The 17,423-nt window shown below is 42.2% G+C and overlaps 2 protein-coding genes across 11 annotated transcripts in view; one reads left to right on the forward strand and one right to left on the reverse strand.

Annotated features, from left to right (window-relative positions):
• abcb8 (ATP-binding cassette, sub-family B (MDR/TAP), member 8) overlaps nucleotides 1-11,307 on the reverse strand; it is a 78,793-nt gene extending 67,486 nt beyond the window's left edge. Inside the window, exons 1-3 of one of the 3 annotated variants that reach the window (XM_069922665.1) lie at nucleotides 11,081-11,099; nucleotides 10,327-10,561; nucleotides 9,138-9,450 (exon numbers count right to left, since the gene is read on the reverse strand). In XM_069922665.1, the coding sequence (XP_069778766.1) occupies nucleotides 9,138-9,450; nucleotides 10,327-10,367 (354 nt within the window). In that variant the 5' untranslated portion in view covers nucleotides 10,368-10,561; nucleotides 11,081-11,099. The other 2 variants (XM_069922666.1, XM_069922664.1) reach the window with 2 other exon arrangements.
• Nucleotides 11,308-11,431: 124 nt separating this feature from the next.
• The window catches only part of atg9b (autophagy related 9B), an 87,898-nt gene continuing 81,906 nt past the window's right edge, over nucleotides 11,432-17,423 (forward strand). For 4 of the 8 annotated variants that reach the window (XM_069922657.1, XM_069922658.1, XM_069922660.1 and 1 more), the window contains exon 1: nucleotides 11,433-12,828. The gene's annotated coding sequence lies outside the window, so the exon portion shown is untranslated. Of the gene's footprint in view, nucleotides 12,829-13,878; nucleotides 13,971-17,423 lie in introns of all 8 variants that reach the window. The other 4 variants (XM_069922659.1, XM_069922662.1, XR_011352607.1 and 1 more) reach the window with 2 other exon arrangements.

The raw sequence follows: 17,423 nt of genomic DNA on the forward strand, positions 1-17,423 counted from the left end.
ACAAGCAAATTTGATGGAGCATTTCAAGGTTAAGCAAAAGCTGGCGTTGAGCTTCTGAAACATATTTGGACAGACAAATCCTGGGATTTCACTGGATATACGCTGGGTTGTGAAGGGAAGAGACTTTTGGGGTGTTGTCAATGGTCTTTGCGTCCTCCCTGGCCACATAAGGGGGACCAGAGGGTTGGAAGATGGCAAATGTAGTTTCCTTGTTCAAGAAAGATAATACTGAATACAGAATCTCGGGAATGATAGTCCAGTAGTCCAGTGAGTCTTATATCCATGCTGGGAAAAGAATTAGAGAAGCTTCTTATGGACAGGGCTTGTGATCATTTGGAGAAGCATGATTGGAGGTAGTCAGCGTGGCTTTGTGAGGGGCAGGTCATGCCTCACAAGTCTAATTGAATTTTACAAGGAGGTGACAAAAATAATTGATGATGGTAGGGTGGAGTACTGTTACAAGCCTAAAGGACCCCAAAACACAGCAGCAATAGATATTCACCAAGACAATAGTTTTTAAAACAAAAGTTATTTTTAATCAACTTTAAAAATGACAATAGAATCAAACTTTAACTTATTTCTATACTTAACTAACCCAAATTAACCCCCTTCTAATTCTAAGCACACATGTATGTAATGTCTGTGTAAATTTAAGAAAAGTTCTTTGGTTCACAGTTCAATCTCACTTCTCCTTCTTCCAAGTTCTCTGGATGCAGGCAATTGTTATACTGTGCACAGAATTTAACATGTATAAAGTTCACCAGGCTTTGGTGCTCAAAAAGTAAATGTTTACCACTCAGGAAGGTTCTTGTAGGGTTTGCAGAGAGAGATTTGTTGTTCCAGGATTTCCACAACTGAGGTACCACCATTAGTCACCTCAATGTCTCGCTGATGGAACTTGCCCCATCAAGGTTTTCCAGATGGTAACCTCTTTCTTCAGGTTATCACAGAGTTCCTTTCTGTTCCACGTATTCCAAGAGAAACATCAGACAGATAGCACTTCCAGCCATCCGCCGCTCTGGAGCTTTTCATCAGTTTCAACCATCTTCCTGGCTTGTTCTGTTCAGCTGCTTTCAGTGTCACCCACACGAGCTGAGAGAGTTTGTTAACTTTTCTTCTATCTCTCTCTCTCCACCTGAGACTGCCAGAAAGCCCATGTGACTCTCACTTGCAAAAACCCCCACCTTCTTCAACAAACCACAGGAATTCTCCTCTCTTGGTCAAGCTGTTGTCTTAGATAAACAAAACCCAGGTGTGACCTTTCTGTGAACACACTGGAGGTACTTGCAGCCAGTTTGTCTCCTCCAAAACAATGGTCATTCATTTCATGATGTCATTTCAATTTGCATCTACTTGTGAAATGTGCATAAAAGTCTCCAATGTTACTGAATATGAATTCTTCAGTCTTTCAAATAAGATTTGTTTTAAAATGTGTGTATGTATGTAACCCACTCACCTTACCAAATCCTCCCAATATTTATCCATTACAGAACATGGATTTTAGTTTGATAAGGTACCCAGTGGTAGGCTGATCCAAAAAATGAGGAGACATAGGATCCATACAAACTTGCCTGTATGGATTCAGAATTGGTTTGCAAACAGAAGGCAGGAGACAGTAGTAGATGAAGTGTATTCTGCCTGGAGGCATTCCACAGGGTACTGATTTTGCCCATTGCTCTTTGTGATTTTTACAAATGACTTGGATGAAAAAGTGGATGAGTGGGTTAGTAAATTTGCAAATGTTTCAATGGTTGAAGATGTTGTGGATGGTCTGGAGGGTTGCCAGAGGTTACAGAGAGACACTGATAGGACACAGAGCTGGCTGAGAAGTGGCAGATGGAATTTAATCCAGTAAAATGTACACTTTGGAAGATCGGACTTGAAGGCAGAGTATATGGTGAATGGCAGGATTTGGTAATATGGAGGAACAGAGGGATCTTGGGGTCTAAGTCCATAAGGTTGCTGTGCAAGTTGTTAGGGTAGTTGAGAAAGCGTATGTGTCCTGGCCTTCAGTAGTTAGGGGATTGAGTTCAAGAGCTGCGAGGGAATACTTCAGCACTATAAACATCTGGTGAGACCACACTCGGAGCATTGTGTTCAGTTCCAATCACCTCATTTGCAGGAAGGATGTGAAAGAGTGCAGAGGAGATTTACTAGGATGCTGTCTGAATTGGAGATCGTCTCATGGTTGAGGGAGCTAGGTCTTTTCTGTTTGGAGTGAGGGAGGATGAGAGGTGACAACGGAGGTGAATAAAATTATGAGGCATTGATGTCGTGGACAGCCAACCTCTTTTTCCTAAGGTGGCAATGGCCAATAAAGATGAGTGGAGGGAAGTTCAGGGGAGATGTCAAACATAGTTCTTTCTTACAGAGAGATGGGACCCTAATGGAAGTTTATGGGCAAAACATTGACTATCTACTGTCTTCCATGGATGCTGCCTGACCTGCTAATTTTTGTTATTTTGTGTGTTGCTCCACTTTTCAAACATTGAGAGATTCTTGTTTGCCTCAGATTGTGTTTTGCTTTAGATTCCAACACGTGTAGTCTCCTGCATGTCTCCACCTCCTTTACATCACTCTCTCTCTCATGACTAAACATTGAAACCCAATAATGTTCAGCTGTCATGAAGTCCAACAGCACAAGAACAGGCCCACAAATCCAGCTTGTCCATGCTGAACAACTTTCCCTCCTGCTTTTGTCCCATTTTTCCACATTAGGCCCAGACCCCTTTAATCCCCACCTATCCATGAAGTTAAATTCATGAACAGAGTTACTGGAAAAGGTTAAACAGGTTAGGACTTTATTCCCTGGAGTGTAGAAGAATGAGGGGAGAGTTGATAGAGGTATTTAAAATTATGAGGGGTACAGCTAGAGTATATGCAAGCAGGCTTTTTCCACTGAGGGTAGGTGAGATACAAACCAGAGGATATGGGTTAAGCGTGAAAGGGGAACAGTTTAGGGGGAACATTAGGGGGAATCTCTTCACACAAAGTGGAGTGGGTATGGAAGGAGCTGCCAGAAGTGGCGAATGCGAACTCAACTTTAATGAGATGGGAGTTTTTATGCATCAGTATTTACTCAGGAAACAGGCATAGTATATAAGGAAGGAAGGGAAACAAACAGTAGTGTCATGGAACATATAGAGATTAAAGAGGAGGAGGTGCTTGTTACCTTACAGTGAATAAAGGTAGATAAATCCCTCAGACCTTGAGGAAAACTAGTGTAGAAATTGCAGGGGCCCTGGCAAAAATATTTAAAATATCCTTTGTTATGTCGCAGACCAGCAGCAATAGAAATTCACCAAAACAGTGTTATTTTAAAAACAATATGTTCTGGTCTTCTTCAAATAAACAGACACTGGCATTTTCGTTCAATCATTCTATCTGATAAGAATTTTTTTAAGTTCTTGGAGGAACAAATTACTCTCTTTTTTGAAAAACATACTGTGGAAGAGACTTCCAATCTCATTGTATGGGACACTTTTAAGGCTTTTATTAGGGGACATATAATTCCTCACACTGTAACCGTTAGAAAAAAGGCAAATCAAGAGAAAACTAATTTAGCTAACCAACTGAAAAAATTTTATCAAAGGTATGCTGTGGCTGCTTTAGGTAAAAGGCATGTTGAAATTAAAATGAAATCTGACCTTCTTTTAACAAATCCAATTCAAAGCCAAAAGTCAATTTTATATCCATGGAGATAAAACAAGTAAACTATTGGCTAAAATTAAAATTAATAGCTTTAACAGCCAAACATCAAATCAAAGAAATTTGTAAAGCTAATGGTGATATGACAACTGATCAGTGAGAAATAAAAGATACTTTTAAAGAATTTTATTCTGAACTGTACAGTTTAAATTCTCCTAAGGATAATATTGTAATGAATAATTTTTTAGATAAGTTGAATATTCCTGAATTATCTGCTAACAATCAAAAGCAATTGGATCAACCTCCTTCCCATGAAGAAATTATCAAGCCTGTACATTCACTACAATCTGGGAAGTCACCAGGTCCTGATGGATTTCCTGGAGAATTTTATAAGGCTTTTTCTTCATTACTTGCACCTTATTTATGTTCTGTTCTTTCTGATTCTTTTAAACTTGGCCAAGTTGCCACAGTCTTTTTATGAGGCTTTTTCTCACTAATTCTTAAAAAGAATAAAACTCCAGCTGAATGCTCCTCATAGAGGCCAATTTCTTTACTCAATGTGGACATTAAAGTTCTATCTATAGTTTTGGCTCGTAGACTTGAAAATATTTTACCACTTATTGTATCTAATAATCAAACTGGATTTATTAAAAATCGGTACTCCCATTTCAATATATGCCATGCATTAAATATTATATACTCTCCTTTGAAGGGGGTTTCAGAATGTGTGATATCTCTGGATGTAGAGAAAGCTTTTTATCGGGTAGAATGGAATTATTTATTGAAGACGTTAGAAATATTTAATTTTAGATTAGCTTTATTCAATGGATTAAGTTACTATATTTATCTTCTTCTGCCTGTGTTGTTACTAACTTTCAGAATTCTAAACCATTTAGACTAGAGCATGGAACCAGACAACGATGTCCTTTAAATTCATTGCTTTTTTGACCTGGCTTTGTAACCCTTAGCTAACACTTTTTGAGAATCTAATGATATTATTGGCATTTTAAGGAAGAGCACTGCCCACAAAGTTTTGTTTTATACTGATAATTTATTGCTATTTATTTCTAATCTTCAGACTTCATTGCCTTCTGTGCTTTCTTTAATTTCTCATTTCAGTCAATTTTCAGGTTCTATATTAAATCTTCATAGGAGTGAAATTTTTCCTTTGAATAATTTGGCACCGATAAATACTAACCTTCATTTTAAAATTATAAAGAAATCAATTTACCTATTTTGGTGTAACAATTACTAAAAACTATAAAAACATCCAAAAAGAATGTTCTCAGCTTAATCAAACACAGGAGAGTGCGTTATCAAATTGGTCGCCCCTTTCTTTATTATTGGTTGGTCGAATTAACTCTATTAAAATTAATATATTACCTAAATTTTTATACTTTTTTCAGGGTTTGTCTGTTTTTATTCCTAAATCTTTTATTGATTCCCTTGACTTAATCTTATCTTTTTTATGGAAGAATAAACATCCTCGTCTAAATAAAGTCCATTCAGAAAAACTTAAAAAGAATGTAGGTTATGCTTTACCAAACTTTCGGTTTGATTATTGGGCGTCAATATACAAAATCGTACATTTTTGTTAACCATGAAGACTATCCAATATGGGTCTCTGGAATCTAATTCCGTTACAAAATTTTCTAATTTCTCTTCTTGGATCCACACTTCCTATATCTTTATTTAAATTAGCTATTAATCTGGTGGTTAAACATTCTTCAAGGATCTAAATACTATTTAGAAAACATTTTGGTCTAATGAAATTTTCTCTTTCTAGTCGTTTTTTTCTAATTATTTCTTTAAACCTTCCTTGATTGATGAAACTTTCCTAAGAGGACTGATGAGAATTTAAATGATGTAATTTTTAATTTACAACCTTTCTATAATGGTTCAATATCTAATATTTATGATATGTTGTTGGGAATTAGAGAGGCTCCTTCAGATAAAATTACAAAAGTCTGGGAACAGGACCTACAGCTTTTAATTCCTAAAGAAACTTGGAATATAATTTTCAAATAAGTTAATACCTCATCTTTATGTGCCCACCACTCTCTCCTGCATTTAAAGTAGTCCATCGGGCTCACATGTCCAAAGTCAGACTATCTCATATTTATGCGGATTATCTCCTTGTGATAAATGCAACATTAATTCATATAGAACAATATACTCCTCGATGTGATTACCTATATATTTCTTCCTTAGAAAAAGATACTAAACCCTCACTACCCCATAACCCTCTATTTTTATTTCATCCATGTGTCTAAGAGACTCTTAAATACCCCCAATGTTTCAGCCTCCATGACCATCCCTGGCAAAGCATTCCAGGTACCCACAACTTTCTGTGTAAAAAAAAAAAAAAAAAAAAAAAAAAAAAAAAAAAGTACCCCTGATGTCTCCTCTAAACTTCCCTCCCTTAACTTTGTACAGATGGCCTCTGGTGTTTACTGATCCTGCCCTGGGAAACAGGTGCTAGCTGTCCACCATATCTATGCTTCTCATAATCTTGTAGACCTCTATCAAGTATCCTCTTAATCTTCTACTCTCCAAAGTGAAAAGAACCAGCTCTGCTACCTTGCCTAATAAGACTTGTTTCCCAATCCAGGCAACATCCTGGTAAATCTCCTCTGCACCCTTTCCATAGCTTCCACATCCTTCCTATAATGAGATGACCAAACTGAATGCAACATACTAAGAGCAGTCTCAACAAAAATTTGTAGATTTGTTACATGCCCTCTTTACTCCTGAACTCAATCACCTATTAATGAATCCCAGCATCCCATAGGCCTTCTTATCCATACTATCAACTTGTGCAGCGACCCTAAGGGATGTATGGATTTGAACCCCAAAGTCCCTCTGTTCATCCACATTCTTAAGTAACCGACCATCAACCCTATATTCAGTCTTCATGTTTGTCCTTCCAAAATGCATCACCTCCCATTTATCTGGATTGATCTCCATCTGCCACTTTCTGCCCAACTCTGCATCCTGTCCATATCCACTTATAAACTTCGACAACCTTCAGCTCCATCCACAATTCCTCCAACCTTCGTATCATCCACAAACTTACTAGCCCATCCTTCTGCCTCTTCATCCAGGTCATTTATAAAAATCTCAAAGAGAAGGTGTTCCAGAACAAATCCCTGCAGCACTCCACTAGTCACCAACCTTCAGGCAAAATACTTTCCTTCCACTACTACTTTGCTTTCTTCCTACAGGCCAATTTTTTATCCATATAGCCAAGGTTCCACTGATCCCGGGTCTCATGACTTTCTGGATGAATCTCTCATGGGGGATCTTGTCAAATGCCTTATTAAAATCCATATAATCCACATTTACCGCTCTACCCTCAACAATTTATTTTGTTACCTCCTCAAAAATCTCAACTAAGCTCTTGAGGCATGACCTTCCCTTCACAAAGCCATGCTGACTATCTCTTTTGTACATGTCAGTGTCTTGATAAATATTGGAACCAAGTATTTCAAACTTTCTCTGCACATTTTAAAATTAATGTGGAGCACTTTGGATGAAATTATATGATTTAAGTGTAATGTATCTTTTTGACTTTTAACATATATCCTTTTGTACTCTAAAATTTCAATCCTAATAAAAATATTGAAAACAAAACAATATATTTATTAGTAATTACTAATAATATTTTACTTAAATCTACCCCAACTATGTGTGAATATACTTGTGTATGTATGCATGGAATACCCAAACCACTACAGCTTAGGCACAAGTCTGGAAAGTCATTGACAAAGTTCATTCTGAGAAATCCTGTGTTGAAACTCAGACTTTTAAACTGCTGCTCAGGAGTAACTATGAAGGAGGTGAGAGACTGAGTGGTCAGACTGCCAAAACCTCACAAACATGGGGAGAACTCCTTACAGACAGCGCGGGATTTAAACCCCGGTACCAATCACTGGAGCTGTAACAGCATTGTGCTATCTGCTACACTAACTGTTCTGTGATGAAGGGATCAGACCTGAAACGTCGACATTACTTTTTCTCCCACTGATGCTGCTCAGCTCACTGAATTCCTCCTGTAGATTGTCTTTTACCATTAAGTTTACAACTATTGCTATCACCTCATTACAGGAAGGATGTGGAAGCTCGGAGAGGGTGCAAAGGAGATTTACCAGGATGTTGCCTGGAATGGAAAATGACTTATGAGGCAAGGTGAACAGAGCAAAAGCTTTTCTCCATGGATTGGATAGAGGTGACTTAATAGAGCTCTACAAGATTATGGGGCATAGATAATGTAGACAGCAGCACTTTTTACCTAGGGCAGGAGTAGCAAACACCAGAGGACACACGTACAAAGTGAAGGGAGGGAAGATGTCAGGAGTACGTTGTTTTTTTTTATTGACACAGAGTTGAGGGTACCTGGGGAATGTCTTGCTGGAGATGGTGGAGGCTGGAACAATAGGGTATTTGAGTGACTCTTAGACGCAGCAGACGTGGACATACCCCTCCATAAATTTTCGTCCGCGAAGCCAAGCCAAAGAAAGAGACAGGCATACAGATGAAAGCAAAATAGATTTTGAGGTAGGAAGAGTTTAATTTTTTTTTTCGTAGGTACAACTTCATTGGCCAAAGGGCCTGTATTGTTCGATGCAGAGGGATATAGATAGGTTAAGTGACTGGACAAGGGTCTGGCAGATGAAGTACAATGTTGGCAAATGTGAGATTCTCCACTCTGGAAAGAAATATGGAAGATACGAATATTATTTAAATAGCAAGAGATTGCAGCATGCTGCCGTACAGGACTTAGAAGGCCTTGTGCATGAATTGCAAAGTGTTTGTTTGCAGATGCAGCATGCTATCAAGAAGGCAAATGGAATGTTGGCTTTCATTGCTAGAAGGAATGAATTTAGGAGCAGGGAGGTTATGCTGTAACTGGTCAAGGTAATGGTGATGCAGCATCTGGAGTACTGTGTACATTTCTGGTCTCCTCACTTGAGAAAGGATGTACTGGCTTTGCAAAGGAAGTTCACCTGGTGGATTCCAGGGATGAAGGGATTGGTCTATGAGGAGAGATCAAGTCATCTACAACTGGACTGTAAGTAAGTTATTTCCATTGGTGGGGAAGACCAGAATTATGGGACATAGCCTGAAGATTCAGGGTAGTAGATTTAGGATGGAAATTAGGCTTTTCCCAGAGGGCAGTGAATCTGCAGATTTTGCTGACCATTGAAGCAGTGGTGGTGACCTCAGTAATATATTTAAAACAAGATTGGATAGATTTTTACATAGTAGGGGAATTAAAGGATATGGACAAGAGGCAAGTAGGTGGAGATGAGCCGATCATGAGATCATCCATGATCACATTGAATGGTGGAGCAGGCTCGACTCCTACTCCCATTTCTTAGGCTCTTATGTAAGTGACACGCAATAGCAACAAGGAAACCAATATCATGGAGGAAATGGGCTGGAAAATGTTTAGGTCACATTTAATCAGCAGATTGTCCAGTACTTACAATAATGGCCCAGATCAGAGAAGAGAGTTCTGGGCGAAGGAACCTCCAAAATTCTCTCCAGTTGAACTCCGGACTCTGCAGCACAGGGTCTTTTACATGGAAGACATGATCTTCTTCGCAGTGAGCTGTCGTGCCATTCAGTCTCAGTCCAAGAATTATTAGCCCAGGTGTGCCCACCAGCAAAGAGGCCTTCAGCGGGCCCCGCAGGCAGCTGTTTGCGGGCAGCTGGGCAGCATTCTGCATTCGGTTCAACACCCTCAGAAAAAAGCTGCGCTCTGAGCTCTTCTCACATCGAGGAAAGCTCCAATGCAACCTACAGGAAAATTGAAATGACAAAACTCGTTTAAAGCAAAGCAATATAGATTCAGGAAAATAAAAATGATATTGCAGCTGCTGGTGATCGGAAAGAACAGAGTGGAAATACTTAGCAGGTTGGAAGGTATCCGTGGAAAGAGGAACAGTTACCATCATCAGGATTAGCAAAGTCCTGCTTCGCTCTACTTTCTCTCCAACTCCTGATACATAGGTTAGCCCCCTTTCCAATTACAGTAATAAGGTAATTAAAAAGTTTCATGTGATGCTTTTCTTTTTCAGCAAAGGTACAATTATAAAGGCAGTAGAGTTACAGCATCTAACACTTTTCTAAATTTGATTGACTACTGTGTCGTCCCTGTTCACCTTACAGGGAAAATGTGATTACATTGGAGTGAGAAGAGATTTCATAAGCTAGTGCCAGGACTGGCAAATTCTAACCAAGGAAAGAGTGGATCAGAATTAGAATTTATTGTCATATTTCAGAAAAATCATTGTATTTCAGCATTATAGATGTAAATATTGCTACAAAATTACCAGTACATTTAAAAATAAATGTATTAGTGCAAAAAGAGGAGAAAGTGAGGTAGTGTCTGTGGTTCATTGTTCATTCAGAAATCTGACAGGAGAGGGGAAAGCAGCTGTTTTTGTTCCTGTGCTGAATCCACAGACATTCTGTGTCTCTGAGGGGGGTCTCTCTTTTGCTTCTCTTTCTTCAACTGTAAGAGATGCTTCAGGCAAATTCTGCTTATGGTGAATCTGTCTGCCATTAAACAAATTCTGTGTTACATTTCACTGTCTTTATTACAGCAAAGGAATCTCAAATCTTGAAATGAAGTTCTTTCTACGAAGCTGCCCTGTCAATTTAGCTTGTCACCTGATTGACTTCAGGTGACTGTTGTCACGACGTTGATCCATCTCATGCAAAAGAGATGCTGCAGAAACTCAGTAGGTACAACAGTGTACTTTATCTTTCTCTTTGGCTTGGCTTCGCGGACGAAGATTTATGGAGGGGGTAAAAGTCCACGTCAGCTACAGGCTCGTTTGTGGCAAAGATAAAGATACATAACCAATACTTCAGGCTTGAGCCTTTGGTTTCCTGGTTCTTGAACCTCCAAAAAAATAAATCAAGGTTTAAGCAAAATGTAGACAGGCTCCTGAACAAAATGGTGGTGGGAGAGGCAGGGGAGAAGCACAATTCCAAAGACAGCAGGTAATAAGGGAGGGCACATCAGCACACCGGGCTGGAGGAGGAATGCCTCTGTGAATGGAGAGGGAAGGGGTGGAGAGCTGGAGGGAAAAAAGATTAGAAAAAGGGGAAGGGAGGGAGACCAGAAAGTGGAGTAGTCGATGTTAATGCCATTTGGTTGGAGCGTCCAGATGGAAAATCAAGTGTAGTTCCTCCAATTTACAGATGGTCTCGGTGGGATAGTACGCGAGTACAGGAGGGGGGCTCAGCATTGAAGGTGGTCCCTGAAGCGGCCAGCGTCCCCGTTGAGAATTGGCTCCCTTTGGCCCACGTGAAGCTGGTGGTTCCTTTCCCCTGGGTCGAAAGGACAGGAGATTGGAGCCGCCGCTCTGATCCCCCCAACTCCAGCAGGAGGCCGGGCGCGCCCACCGGCTTCACCGACCTGCCGCGGGGAGTTCGGGGCCACAGAGACGCAAAGCGCCACGGAAGGAAGTGCCGGGCCCTGCGACCGCTCTTCGAACACAAATGGAACATCGCCGACTGGAGCCTCGCTCAATCGCGTTACCCCAGCAACGCGGGCGGCGCCATCTTTAACCTCACCCAGAATGCACAGCGCGCGCCTGCCTTCTGGTTTCTAATTTTAAAACAGCGGTGGTTCATTTTGAATTATTTTTCACAAAGTGACGCCTCTGGGATGAAATTCTGACGGCGTGCTTTGTTTTAATTTATGTCTGTGATCATGACGTCACCCACGGGGGTCAGAGGTCGATCCGTGTGACGTCACCGGCGAGGGCTGTCGTTTGTCTGGGGTGTTGTGAGAGAAAGCACAGGGAAGCCTCAAGGAGAAAGAAAGGGGTTAAAGGCAGGAGAACGGTACAAATGGAGAGCGGGGGGGGGGGGGAGAGGTAGAAGGAGATAGAAAGTAAAGGGGAATTATCAGAGGACAAGAGAGAGGGACAGGGTGCAATGTGAAAAGAGAGGGGAGTATCAGTGAGTGGGGAGAGAAGGACTCAGGAGCAAAAAAAAAGATTGAAATGAGACAGAGATCTCCAAAGAAGACAATCAATAGAGAAGAACAGAGTGTGGAGGGAGAATACATAGGGGGCCACAGGCTGGACATTGGGAGAGAACCTCAGTCTCAGCAAGATTACATTGCAAGCAGAGAAATAGACTGAGAAAATCTGCGGGGAGAGTAATCTATTTTTTAATGAAGGGTGAAGGAGGCCTGGAGACGAAAGCATAGCAGGAGAGGTAAAGGAGTTGGATGGAGAGGGCGGAATCAGCAAGAAATGTGATAAGCAAATAAGGGGGCTAGGCAGAAATTTTGACTGTGGAAGCATCTGGAAAACAATCCAAAGAGGGAAAAGGAAGACAGAGGGAGAAACACGGGAGCAAGCAGTAGAGGAAGGGCTCTAACAAAGAAACAACTAACTCAGAGGAAGCACTGGGCAAATAAGAAAACCAGGGAGCAGCAATCAGCTTCGTGCTGACACAATAGGGAAGTAGAGCTGAGTGGAGAGATAAAAAGAGCAGATCAGGGATTCACTGGGAAAACAAACAAGAGCACAGATTGTGGCGAGTGGACTAAAACACAAGAGGTGGAGGTTGAACACCAGCAGATGTAAACAGGCTGCAGGAGGAATATAAATAGAGTGCCAGACCACAGTCAACAGAACTGCAAGACAAGTGTGCACGTCGGCAATATCAGCAAGTCCACTGACACAGCAAGACTCATCGGGAACTGTTGGAGTATTCCAATTCCAAGAGCAATAATTACTTTACGTTTTCTGCTGTTAAAGGAGAGAGGCTTGCAGACTAGCGTGAACCACAAAGAGGGGATTGAGAACAAAGCAAAGGCAGAAACTGGAGAGAAAGAGTACTGTTAACTCACAGCTTTAAACTGCCAGATATACCTCTGGCCTAAAGCATGAAGAAAGAAGCTGAAGTACGTCTGTAGTTTGTCTTTAGATCAGTGACGGAGACACAGAATATAAGTTGGAGGTGGATGACAGATGTTTTCATTTGATAACCTACTACTAATTGAAACAAGCTATGACTGGGGCCTTCACAGACTGCTGTTACTCATGGTCATTTTACAGAGTGAAGGCTGATTATTAGACTGGCTACATGATCTGCAACTGAAGGGAACTGTTACCGGAGGAGACCTTGCATTCCGTAGTATGATTCCGGGTAAGAAAGCTGTGTGTGTTGTGTTTGTTGTGGATTTGTGAGGCACCCGAAGGAAGCGAAGCATGTTATGAGAGGAGAAACAGCTGGTGCAGTGTGTCATGGGGCTGTAATGCAATCCAGCATTTCTACAAGGACATTTGGATGACAAAATAAGCGATCTTTGCTGGACGGCACACCTTCCTTGGGGGTATGTTTTCTGGGACTACCTGGAGGTCTTGCCCTTGCTCAGAACATGATGCATTTGTCAATCAATGAGTTGGCACAACTGGAGCTTACTGTCAGCTGATTTTATCTTGGGTAGGTTTCAATGTCCCTCTCCTCTGGCCCAGAGAGCAGTCAAGGTTCCTGCTCCTGATTGTTACCCAGGGAGCCACACTGGAAGACGCTTGTGTATAATGCCAATTACTGTTGCATAGCTGTTCATAATGGAACATGGCCATTTGTACTCAAGCCCAAAACATTGGTTATGTATTTTTACCTTAACTATATAAAGGACACTGTTTGACCTGCTGAATTTCTCCAGCCTTGTGTTTTAACTTCATCCACGGTGTCTACAGATTTTCGTGTTTTACTTCCATCTGTATCTGCCTTTGGGGTCAGCCTATGCTAGCTGAATCCACACTTTCACACTCTAGCCTTGCATTGCAGGTTATTTCTGCCACTAAGTTTCATCTCCGAGTCAGTTGAGTGGGAATTAACATCCCTGATATCTTGAGTGAACCACAAAAGTCTGCAGATGCTGTGATTGTAGTAAAAGCACAGAAATGCTGGAGGAACTCAGCCGGTCTCGCAGCGTCCAATGGTGATAAAAATACATCACCGACGTATGATCTTGTACCTTGAAGAAGGGCTCAGGCCCAAAAATGTCAGTTATATATACTTATCTCCATTGGATGCTGTGATCACCGACGTATGATCTTATATCTTGAAGAAGGGCTCAGGCCCAAAATGTCAGTTATATATATTTATCTCCATTGGATGCTGTGAGACCTGCTGAGTTCCTCCAGCATTTCTGTGTATCCCTAATTTCTCACCTGTTTCCACTTTCAGCCTTGAGGCATCTATTTTAAAGAAAGACATGGAGAGGGGGATTGGATCCCAAAATGACTGCCTGAATGACATTCCATCAGCTAATAGCCCTGGTCAGTTGATTTCCTTGCTCCATGGAAGATGCTGGGCGTATGAAATAACAGAAAATGCTGGAAATACTCAGCAGGTCAGGCAGTACCTGAGGGAGGTGAAACAGTTAATTTTTGGGGCTGGAGCCATTCATAAATAAGTTGTTGCTGTGTGCCATGAATCCTGCAGATTTATTTGCTGGGGCAACTCTTCAGACCACCTAACCCGGCATTGGAATCAGGAATGATGAGAGTTGTTGATCGAGTAGACATTTGATCAGAATCAGAAATTTTCTTGAATATTTTATTTTGATTTTTTTTTACAGATTCACAAAGTAATTTCAACAATCAATGCAATCCTTTTCAAAATTCATGGAATGTTTTCTTTTGTTTCCTTCCCCCCCCCCCCCCCCTCTTGTCCCCAAACACATAACCAGACCAATTAAACAAATACAAGTCAGGTTTAGAGCTGAGGGGCAAAGGAGGGACTTGGGTAAATCAGAATCAGAATTCATTGTCATGAACAAGTGATGAAATTCGATGTTTTATAGCAGCGTCAAAGGGCGAATATACAGATTATAACCATCTTACAATGTTACTAAAAATAAATAAATAATAGTGCATGAAAAGTCAGGTGGTGTCTTAGGAATCTGATGGCAGCAGAGAAGAAGCTGTCCTTGTGCTGATGAGTGCTTGTCTTTTTTCTGATGGTAGCAGTGTGACAAGGGCATGGCCTGGGTGTTGGGGGGCATCTCTGAGGATAGAGGTTACTTTTTGTTTTAGACGCCACCTCATGTAGATATCCTTGCTGGGGTGAAATCTTGTGTCTGCCATGATTCAGGCCGAGTTCAGGGATTCACTGGAAAACAAACAAGAGCACAGATTGTGGTGAGTGGACTAAAACATAAGAGGTGTAGGTTAAACACCAGGCAGATGTAAACTGGCTGAAGGAGGAATATAAATAGAGAGCCAGACCACAGTCAACAGAACAGCAAGACAAGTGCGCACATCAGCGATATGAGCAAGTGCATTGACACAGCAAGACTCATCGGGAACTGCTGGAATATTCTTGTCCTGAGAGTTGGGGCCTCCATACCAGGCAGTGATGCAACCAGCCAGAATGCTCTCCACGGTCCACCTGTAGAAGTTTATGTGAGTCTTCAGTGACATACCGAATCTCCTCAAACACCTCACAAAGTATAGCTGCTGACGAGCCTTCTTTGTGACTGCATCAACGCGGAGGCTCCAGGACAGATCCTCGGAGATATTGACACCCAGGAATTTGAAGTTCTTGACCCTCTTCACTAGTGAGCCCTCGATGATGTTCCCCCAACTTCCTCCTGAAATCCACAATCATCTCTTTGGTTTTGTGCCATTCAACAAGCTGATCGATCTCCCTCCCGCATCTCCCTCCCGCATCTCCCTCCCGCATCTCCCTCCCGCATCTCCCTCCCGCATCTCCCTCCCGCATCTCCCTCCCGCATCTCCCTCCCGCATCTCCCTCCCGCATCTCCCGCCCGCATCTCCCGCCCGCATCTCCCGCCCGCATCTCCCGCCCGCATCTCCCGCCCGCATCTCCCGCCCGCATCTCCCGCCCGCATCTCCCGCCCGCATCTCCCGCCCGCATCTCCCGCCCGCATCTCCCGCCCGCATCTCCCGCCCGCATCTCCCGCCCGCATCTCCCGCCCGCATCTCCCGCCCGTACGCTTCCTTGTTGATGTTTGTGATTTTCCTGACAAATGGGAATACATCAATGAATACAATCCTTTTCAGATGGCTCTCTCCCTGAACAACACAACAGGGGTCTCTCCTTCTCCTCCTCCTCTCCAGAATTCGAAGATGAAACAAAACAACAGAGAAACAGACTCTTCGGTCCACATGTCTGTGCTGAGCACGAAGTCCAAATCAAACGGAAACTGCTGCATGTTCTTCTAGTTCCTACACATTCTTCTTTCTTTGGCTTGGCTTCGCAGACGAAGATTTATGGAGGGGGTAAAAGTCCACGTCAGCTGCAGGCTCGTTTGTGGCTGACAAGTCCGATGCGGGACAGGCAGACACGGTTGCAGCGGTTGCAAGGGAAAATTGGTTGGTTGGGGTTGGGTGTTGGGTTTTTCCTCCTTTGCCTTTTGTCAGTGAGGTGGGCTCTGCAGTCTTCTTCAAAGGAGGTTGCTGCCCGCCGAACTGTGAGGCGCCAAGATTCACCTGTCAAACTTAAATGCTATTATTCAATTGGATTCCACCACTATTTCAGGCAGCCCATTTCAGGCCCCTACCACTCTCTGTATATATAAAAAAAATTGGCCTTTAAACTCCTTCTCCTTGATATCCTCTCGTTCAAAGCCTCTCCTAAATTTATAAACTTAAATTAAGTCACCCCTCAACTTGTACTCTGCAGAAGAAAACAATCTTGACCTCTCCTTGTAGCTCATACACTCTCATTCAGATAATATCCTGGTAAATTTCTTCTGTCCCTTTCCAAAACCTCATCAGTTCCCCTTGGTGTTCATACCCATGTAATTCATTCCCAGTTCCATTATCATTTAAATTCCCTTTCTTTCAGCTGCCACACTCACCTTGTTGCCTCTTCTGACATACTCTCAGTAATTCTCCATTGAATAAATTTTATAGCTGTCTTAAATTACATCCCTTGTTCCAGACCCTTGGAGGACCGGGTTACGAGCCCAGAGGACCCCAAAACCCAGCAGCAATAGATAATCACCAAGACAATGGTTACTTAAACAAAAGTTGCTTTTAATTATCTTGCTGACTAAACCTAGCCCCTCAGGGTTCTCCAGATGATGACTTTCTTTCTTTCAGGTCACCAGAGTGCCTTTTTGTTTCTCTTTTTCCTAGCCAGTCCTCTCCTCTTGCATGAACCACAAGGGCTTTGACCAGGCCGAACCAAAAACTCACAATCCTTCATCCAAATGGGGTTTTCCACAAGCTTGTCAGCTTGTCCTGTTCCAGTCCCAGCTGTTGTTGTTGACTGTAACACTGTAGAAGTGATTTGTGTGTGTGTGTGTCTGTCTGTCTCTCTCTCTCTGAAAGAAAGCCTGCTTGACTCTCTCTCTCCTTGCAAAACCACATGACCCTCTTAGAACAGCAAGTTCCCCTCCAGACAGAAGGCAGCTCTGACAAGCTCTTTCATCTGTTGCCTTTTTGTAAACAACAATCCATTGGTGAAGTCTCTTGGGCACTCTCCAAAGCTTTTGCAGAGGTTTTCGGAGCTGGTCTGTCTAGCTTGAGCAGAGCTCCTGCCATCCTATCCATGTCCAGCTTCTTGGCTGTTGGCCTGTACCTCTCCACCTGCCCTTTCTTCCCTCCTCCCCACCTTTTTATTCAGGTGTCTGCCTGCTTTTTGCTCATATCTAGGTGAAGTCTCAGGCCTGAAACGGTTATATGTCTTCGTCTCCATTAGATGCTGCAGACCTGTGTATTAAATCGAAAATTGTTTACTGTCTGAAATTTTACACAGAT

The sequence above is a fragment of the Narcine bancroftii genome, chromosome 2 (genome assembly GCF_036971445.1).
Source record: "Narcine bancroftii isolate sNarBan1 chromosome 2, sNarBan1.hap1, whole genome shotgun sequence".
NCBI lineage: Eukaryota > Metazoa > Chordata > Chondrichthyes > Torpediniformes > Narcinidae > Narcine > Narcine bancroftii.